The sequence below is a fragment of the Dermacentor andersoni genome, chromosome 8 (genome assembly GCF_023375885.2).
Source record: "Dermacentor andersoni chromosome 8, qqDerAnde1_hic_scaffold, whole genome shotgun sequence".
NCBI lineage: Eukaryota > Metazoa > Arthropoda > Arachnida > Ixodida > Ixodidae > Dermacentor > Dermacentor andersoni.
In genome coordinates, this window is record NC_092821.1 from 1,436,609 (window position 1) to 1,445,863 (window position 9,255).

Sequence of the window (9,255 nt, forward strand, 5' to 3'; positions counted from 1 at the left end):
GAAATTGTCCGATGGCAGGATGTTATACTTTGCAGAGCTACAGAGCGTATTTTGAAGCTTCTAACTATATTTTTTACCTTTAATTACGTATGTGTTGCGTGGCCCTCAATGCTGTTCATGTTGTAGCAGCTGCTTTGTGTATTGCACACCGGATAAAGCTTGTGATATCTACATGTACGAAAGGCTTATACTTCTCTCACATATACAAAATAAGGTTCACAATAAAAAATAAAAGTAAACAATCCGATCATGGAATTGTAACGGTTATTGACAAGCTGACAACTTGGACTGGTCAATGCGTCATGAGAAGGAATTGTATGTATACATATAGAAAACAAAGCGTCTTAGCCAACGCGAAGAAGCTGAAAGGGAAAGCTGTTAGTATATCGGAAGATTTCTCTGAGACTATACGTCGCAAAAGGAAATTCCTGTGGGATTTTTCGAAGCTGCATAAGAGTGAAGGCACTCGTGTAAAACTGAAGTATGATGTTCTGCACCTAAATGATACAAAATATGTGTATGACGAAGGTCTAGGGCAAGTTGTTGAGAGTGCATGATACAAGCCGGTATCAGTATCTAACATTTCTTTTTTGGTTGTGAACTGCCGAAGCATCCGAAATAAGGTGGAAAATTTGGAAAACCTACTGCGCATGACAGAGCCCTCCGTGGTTCTGGGCACAGAATCATGGCTCCATTCTGATATCGGAGATAGTGAAGTTTTTCCAGCTGATTACGCATGCTACAGGAAAGACAGGAACAGTCACGGAGAGGGTGTCTTTATATTAGTTCATCATACTATATCTTGCTCCCGTCTTGAAGTGCCAGTTGGGTCATGCGAAGCTGTCTGGTGCCGGATTAGGTTGCCAAACGGGAAAGGTTTATCTGTTTGCTCCTTCTATAGGCCCCCTGGAAGCTCGGTTGATATAATGCGAGAATTGTACAAAACAGTAGAAATGATACAAGCAGAGTGCCTTGTGATAGGAGGAGACCAACTTACCAGAGCTCTGTTTTAATCAACAATCTAGCTCGTGCGGAGCTGCTTCTGGTGCAGAGAAAGAATTCGTAAACATCATGCATGACTTCGCATTGACCCAGATGGTGACCCAAGCAACTCGACTAACCAATATATTAGATTTAGTACTGACAAATCGGCCAGCTTGGGTTTCGTCCACTTTAGTCCTGCCAGGAATCAGTGATCATGAATCAGTTTTTTGTCAAATGCAGGTGTCGTATGAAAAAGCAAAATTGAATGCAGCAAGAAAGATATATAATTACTCGAAAGCTAATACTACAGAAATAGACTTAGCATTAGAAGCTTACTTTCCGCTTTACGAGGCCTTGTCAGAAACTTGCAGCGTTAATGATCTGTGGCTTAGTTTCAAAAACAAAATGTTAGATTTACAGGAAAGGTTTGTTCCTTCATGGGTGCAGTCGCCAAGGCGTTGGAAGAATAAGCCATGGTTCAATGCTGATTTACGACGCCTTCATAACAAACGCCAAAGAGCGTTTAAAAGATATAAGAAGAATCGAAACCCCTTGACGAAAACAAACTTAGAGGCGGCTAACAATGTTCTACAGATGGCTGTTGCAAAAGCTAAAAAGGGCTTCCTTGACTCCTTCTTGTCAAGGTTCCGAAAGAACCCAAAGGAATTCTGGCGATACGTCAAACGCAATGGTAAAGATAATGTAGGCATTCCAACCATAGCGCACAATGGCCACATGATAGATGGCAGTCTTGAAAAAGCAAACTCCTTCAATGATTTTTTCAGTTCGATATTTCGGCCCAGCACTACTTGTGACATCCCTTCTCAGCCAGTTCAGCTTAATCCTATGGCACCCATAGAAACAGATGAAAGGGGAATTACTGCGTTACTTCAACGACTAGATGTGTCCAAAGCTGGAGGCCCTGATGGTTTGTCCACTGGCCTTTTAAAGTTGTGTGCCGAATCTGTATCTCCTTTTTTAGCTCCCCTATTCAAGAAATCTTTGCTCACTAGTTCTCTTCCTGTAGATTGGAAGGTTGCCTGCGTGGTCCCTATTCATAAGACCGGGCCTCGGGAATTGGTCTCTAATTACAGTCCTATATCCTTAATAAGTAATGTATGTGAAACTCTAGAGCACATCCTATATACGAACATAATGAATCATCTCAATCCCTTAATAAATCCAAATCAGCACGGCTTCCGGCAAGGGACATCCTGTGTTACACAACTAACCGAGTTTGTTCATGAGGCATGCGAAGCTATGGATCGTTGTAGCATCATTGACTGCATATTCATTGTTTTTAAAAAGGCTTTTGACGTAGTAGGTCATGGTCTCTTAGTCCACAAGTTGCGCTGTTTAAATGTGAATGAGAAGGTTGTAGAATGGATTAGGGAATATTTAAGTTTAAGGTGTCAGTATGTCACAATAAACGGAGCCAAATCAAATGCAGCTTCCGTCACGTCAGGCGTCCCACAGGGGTCAGTTTTGGGACCGTTGCTTTTTCTTGTGTTCATTAATGACATATCAGAGAATATTACTTCCCACATGCGACTCTTCGCTGATGACTGTGTGGTCTACAGAGAAGTGAAAAATTCCCAGGATTCGCTTGCTTTGCAGGAAGACCTAAATACATTGCACCGGTGGTGCGAACAGTGGCACATGAATATAAATTTGCAAAAAACAGTGCACATGTGTTTCACGAGGAAAAAGAATGTACCTAATTACGTCTATAACATAAACGGCCACTTATTGGAAACTGTTCTCGAATATAAGTATTTAGGTGTGTACATCACCTCAAAACTATGTTGGCATCGACATGTTGATTATGTTGCTGGGAAAGCTTGCAAAATGTAGGGTTTTTTGCGCCGTAACACGAGAATGTTTCCGCAAGACTCTAGGAATTTACTATTTAAAACGTATATTAGATCCGTGTTGGAATATGCTTGTACTGTATGGGACCCGCCGACAAAGACTGACAGACAAAAATTAGAAAGAATCCAGAACTTAACGGCCCGCTACGTTTCTGGGAATTATAGTAGATACATTAGTGTGTCTGGCATAAAACAGGAATTAGAATGGGAAGCCCTTGAAGTAAGAGGAAGAAAGCTAAGGCTTAAATTTTTTCATAACATATATTACGATAAGATTGCTATTCCTAGGGAGAAGTCCATTTTTCATCCACACTACAGATCCGAGCTGGTTGATCATAACCATAAAGTGCGTGAATTCAGGTCAAGAACCGATTAGTTCAAGATGTCGTTTTTTCCTCACACTGTTCGAGAATGGAATGCTTTATCTTCATTTCTTGTTAATATTACTGACAATGAAGTGTTTGCATTGTCATTGTGATTGCCATTGTAATATTTTTTTCTTTTGTACAACCCCCCCACTGTAATGCCACTGTGGCGCTGTGGGTAAATAAATAAAAAAAAAGAAAGGGGGTATGTTTTTCTTTGTTTATTTGTTTATTGACAAAACAACGCTCAAGAGCGGTTTGTCTTGGTGCTAAGGCAAAAGGCGGCATTAAAAGCCACCTGACTAGGCCTTTCACACCAGACAGCACGCGCAGCACACAACATGAGCGCAACATGCTCCAAAACACACTGCATAATATCAAACACATACAAATAAAAATGCATGTACAGAGTATCAAACACGATAAAGCAAGATAAGGAAGAATGACAGAATTAGTCGTCAACACATTCATCATCAACAAGACACAGAACTATTAAGGCCAATGGACTACAATTGGATTTGAAGAGAACAAAACAAATGTACAACAAAATTACAACTGTTGGAGGAAATACATTTTAGTTAGTTTTCTGAAAGCAAGCAAGGAGGGAGCACTTTCCATTGTATCTAAAAACGATGGATAACAATTCAGTAGGTTCGGAATTTGCCATTTTAATAATTGCACACCGTATCTAGTTCTCGTTTTAATCTTTACAAAGTTCTTATTTCTGAAATAATATGGTGTCTCCGTATTTGTATATGTATGAAACACGAGAATGTGTGTGTGTTTGTAGGGGGGGTTATAGGATTAGGGCGGTACAAAAAATGTACCAACACCATCCTCTATATCAATTCCTTTTATGTACTGTAACGAAGCGTATTATTTATGATGTTCATACAGCTAACTCTGATATTACTACATACGCCTGGCGACGCGAGCTACATATGCCATGACTCGCATTCGCGACTGCACTGAGGCAAAAGAAAGATCATGGACGCAGGTGCCTCTAAAGTATATCGACCTTGCGAGGCACCGCTGCGCGTGCCAGGGGAGCTGTCCGTGCGAACACTCCTGGGCACACACCTGCCTCGGCGGTCCCAGCCTACGTACTGTTCTGCTTCGAGCTTTGATCCCCCCACTGTCCCTTTGGGGCCCTGGAGTTCCTGTGCCGCTTAATTTATTATAATCTCAGGTGCTCTCTGAGACCTCTGTTTGTCGGTTACATGTGCCCTACAGCTGCATCAGTACTTGTAGAAAAAAAAAAGAAAAACGATCTATCGTCGCGACGAGATAATCACCCCGCAACGAAAAAGCGCCCAGTGGCTTCTGCAACATACCACGCCCGTACGAAGAGAATTCCGGAACGTCAACGAGAAATCTGACCACAGCTTCGTGCTCTTAACTTGTAACATCGTCGAGTGACAATCCTTAACAGGCGTGACCGCTGAAAACCGCATACCACTGGAAACTTCAACGGGATCATCCTTCGTTTGCATAACTGCCACCTGCACGGCCAACATCGACCCCACCCACACCATCCCGCAACATAGAATAATAAAGCCCAAACACACGGCTGCACGCACACTGCATCACCACACTATAAGCGAGACGCCATGCTGCTACGCTGCTAAAGTTGCCAGATTAAAACTGACTACTGTAACCAAGTCTAGCAAGCGTCTCAGGAGCTGGCAACCTCAGCGCGTAGCAACATGGCGGCGCTCTTGCGGTTCCCGATTTCAATGCATGGGAACCTATGGGTAGCTTGTCCTCTAGAGTCAGTATAGTAACTCTATGGTGGCTGCGAACAAAGTCAGTCATCACGCTGTCTTGAACTCTTTTTTTTCTTTTATTTATCTATGAAAGTGCGCCCTTCTTTAAGATCTATCTGTCTGCGAAGAAATTCCTAACATCTCAGAAGTGGGATGCACCGAAACCTTCGTGGTGAAGCGATCCTGGAAGCCGATGTCGTGGGATTGCGTCGACGTTGGTGCTCGCTGACTTTTCAGCGGACGCTGCATTGGTGCCGTCTTCGTGAGGTACTGAACGCATAAAAGGGACCCTTTGTGTTGTCTTGAAAAACGTGCGTGCGGACTCTCTGAGTGACGTCTACGAGACGCAACGGTACCGTATTCGTGAGGTACCGAGATCGAAAACGTGAGTCTTCGTGCCGCCTCAAAAATGTGTGTGCGGACGCTCTGTGTGACGTCGTAAGCTTTGACGCTCAGCTGGATGCGAAAAACTGTGTATGCCTAGGAAGATGCCTAGACAACCCCAAAGATGGCAGACGGCGGCGGAACTGACAAAAACCAAATGATGCAAGCTCTGGTGGAGCAAAGCCGGTTGTTACATGAGCTCCTCGAGAGAAAACCTGAAGCGTTCCATGTTATGCCAGACCTGAATAAAGCTATCCACGATTTCGACGGCAAGGGCTCATCCCATGAATCTGGGGTGTGGCTGAAGAGTATCAATTCCATGGCGGTCCTGCACGGCTGGCCGGCAGCTTCAGACCAGAAAACGCCAGGCGTCACATGAATAGACCGGCTCGATTTTGGCTTCAGGCCCGTGTTGATGACCTCACTACGTGGGAGGACTTAAAGATTGCCTTCAAAAAGACATCTGTGGGCCAGACAAGTATGGCCGAAAAGTGGAAGCAAATGCAGGAAAGAGTCCAGATGAGGGGAGAGTCCATCACAGCATACTTCCTCGAAATGACCTTGTTACGCAAGGGATTAGGCCTTGGTATTCAAGATACCAAGGCGCAAGTTCTGGTGGGGCTGCGGATTAGAGACGCATGCATCTCCATGACGGCAAAGGAACACAAGGACGTGGATGAATTGCTGGCAGACTTACGGCTGGAGCGAATAAGCGAAGCTAGAATGCAGAAGTCACCAGGGACCAAGCCACAAGGTGGTGATCGATGTGCCACGACACCTCGTGCCAAGCCTCCAACCTCAAGATCTTGGACTGCTGCGCGTCCACCTGAGCAAGTGATCACAAATGCATGTGTCACAGACCAAAGAAGTGGTGGGGGACCACCGATGAAAACGCCAGAGCCGCCCAAGCGTGATCAAGCGGAGTGAAGGTGCTACAGTTGCGGAAGGTATGGGCACATAGCGAGAGACTGTCCAAAAACAAAGCCTGTTGGTAAATTCGTGGTGAATGAGAATCCAACAAGTGACAGTGGTCCATCAAAGTTCCTCAAAACTGCGACCATCAATGGAACTCACCAGGTCTCGATGATGATTGACCCGGGAAGTTCGTACTGTATATTGCGTTATCAAGCGGCTGAAAAGTGCAGCCTACAAGTTGTGTGCAGGGCCCAAGACTTGTATGGTTTTGCGAACACCGACACATCTACAGTTCGGTCTATCGGAACCTCGGAGGTGGACATAGAAATCGATGACGTGGTATGCCGCAAGGTCAAATTGATTGTTGTCAACAACAGTGCCTTTCCCGTGGACATGCTGGTTGGTAGAACCTGGACGGAACAAGACAACATTGCATACCTATGCATAGGAAATGAACTCAGGATTGGCTGCCGAGATGACCTTCCATTTTGTAACATTGACTTTACCCAGATGAAGGCTTCCAAGAAACCACTTCGTGTCAAGGAAACCATTGTGCTGCCCAAAAGAACTGTGTGTTGGGTGACAGTGGAGACCGGTGAAAGGGAAGGAAATCTGATCTTACCTAGTGGGCCTGGCAAGGGCAGGCTACTTCACATCGAACACGGAAGGGTTGAGATACCCATGTTGAACAACAAGGATGAAGACCAACAGCTGATCAAGGGAAGTTTGTTGGCTCACGGTGAACTGCTTTCAGGGAGCGAATAGTTAACCCCCGTGAGATCGATGAGGATAGCAATAGGAGCATGTTGGTACGGCATATCTTATTTTGTTATAGCGCAAGCTTGACACGGACAACAGAAGGCACATCTGACACACACAGCGCTAGATCTGTGAGACCTGTGCCTCAGCCGAAGTCCATTGATTGTAGCATGCTTAATGTCGGGAAAGACGTCAATGAACAACAAGTGGATGCACTGCTGAAGATGCCGAATGAATACAGGGACTGCTTTGTACTAAACTTTTCAGAGTGTTTGACGTAGTAGTTCTGCGGAAACCCGCAAGGTGGAGAGAAGTAATTAAAGGGAAAATCGGACATCCACCCGTTCGTTGCAACTGCTACAAGGAGTTTCAACTGCTACAACTGTAGCAGTTGCTACGAACGGGGGGATTTCTGATTTTCCCTTTATTGATTACTTCTCTCCACCTTGCGGGTTTCCACAGAACTACTACGTCAAACACTTGCCTTTGCTTCGTGTTGTCGACTAATTCGACTTCGCCCTGCCATCTGCTAGCCGCCTGGTTAGCTCAGATGGTAGAGTGGCTGCCCCGGAAAGGCGGTGGTCCCAAGTTCGAGTCCCGGACCAGGAGGTATTTTTCTTCAACATTGAGGCTTTTCTTTCGAGGAACACGTATGGGTTCCTTTGTAGCAGTTGCGACGAACGGGTGGATGTCTGATTTTCCCTTTATTAAATTTTTCAGTGTTGGGGTGCTGTAATCAACTGGAAATGACTATCACAGAATATTCCGGAAGCACTCCAGTCAGCTGCAAACCGTACACAACTAATGCAGAGGAAAGAGAAGCAATCCAAGAAATTGCCAAAGAGTGGAAAGCGACTGGCATTGCAACCATAGACTATCGTCTAGTCTAGTCTAGTAATAGACTATCGACGGCTAAATAGCCAGACGGTGCCAAAACATTCTCCCTTGCCAAACATTGATGACCAGCTGCAACGACTGTCCGGAGCACGAATTTGCTGTGTGTTAGACTGTGCAAACGGACACCTTCAACTTCCACTGACTGAGGAATCGAAGGCCAAAACTTCATTCATCACGCCTGATGGGACCAGGTAGCTTGAAATTATGGTGTTCGGGTTGAGAAACAGTCCTGCTGTATTTCGATGTCTAATAAACAAGGTCCTCGGATCTCTACGCAACACTGTAGTATTCTGTTACATGGACGACTTACTGATTCCAGCCAAGGACTGGGAAGATTTGCTCGTTCGCCTCAAACAAGTACTGATGCTCAGCGAGCTGTATGGACTAACCCTTAAGCTATCCAAGTGTGTGTTTGGATGTGACGAACTCGACTACTTGGAATTCAAGATTGTGAAAGGCTACCTGCAGCTAGGTGAAGTGAAGCAACAAGCTAAATTGGACGTTAGCACACCAACTGATGTTCACAGTGTCAAGAGGTTTCTGGGCCTGACAGGAATTTTCAGACGGTTCATTCCCCATTATGCTCTGAAGGCAGAACCACTTACTTCTCTGACCAAGAAAGACACAAAGTTTATATGGGGAGAGGAGCAACAGGAAGCTTTCGACCAGCTCTGAAGGGAGCTGATAGAGCCTCCGGTTCTGAAGTTGTATGACCCTTCTGCTGCAACAGAATTCCACATGGACGCAAGCAAACATGGACTTGCGTGAATGATCCTTCAACAAGATGAGTCAGGACGCTGGTACTTGGTGTTTTGTGTCAGTAAATGCACCACTGAGGCTGAGACTTACCATGGGGGAAAACTGGAGCTGATGGCAATAGTCTGGAGTGTGGAAAGACTTATACATTCCTCCTAGGCATTCTGTTCACGCTGGTAACAGATTGCCAAGCAATTGTGTATCTGAATGCGCACAAGACTCTTAAACCACAGATAGCAAGGTGGTTCAACTTACTTCAAGAGTATGACTTCGAGGTGAAGCACCGAGCAGGGGAAAAAATGGCACACGTGGACTATTTGAGTCGTGAACCCGTAAAAGCGCAGCAGGAAACGATCGATGAGGTTGTCGAGACAAGGATCGAAGGCTGCCTTGCCTTGAGTTTAGAGGACCAAGTTGTGATCATCCAGCGGTCTGATGCGGACTTGGCTAACCTCGCACGAAGTCTCGAGAAGCCAATCAAGGAGAGGACTAAGGAAGAAAGTGTCAAGGTCAAAAACCTACGGCTGAAGGATGAAAGGCTGTTTTACGTGGAAGAAG

The 9,255-nt window shown here is 45.1% G+C and overlaps 1 protein-coding gene across 1 annotated transcript; it reads left to right on the plus strand.

The window, feature by feature from the left end:
• Positions 1-6,795: 6,795 nt before the first annotated feature.
• Positions 6,796-8,616, plus strand: LOC140219966 (uncharacterized). The gene is made up of 2 exons (XM_072290136.1): positions 6,796-7,009; positions 8,261-8,616. The coding sequence occupies exons 1-2, from the start codon at positions 6,796-6,798 to the stop codon at positions 8,614-8,616; spliced, it is 570 nt and encodes a 189-aa protein (XP_072146237.1).
• Positions 8,617-9,255: the final 639 nt, after the last annotated feature.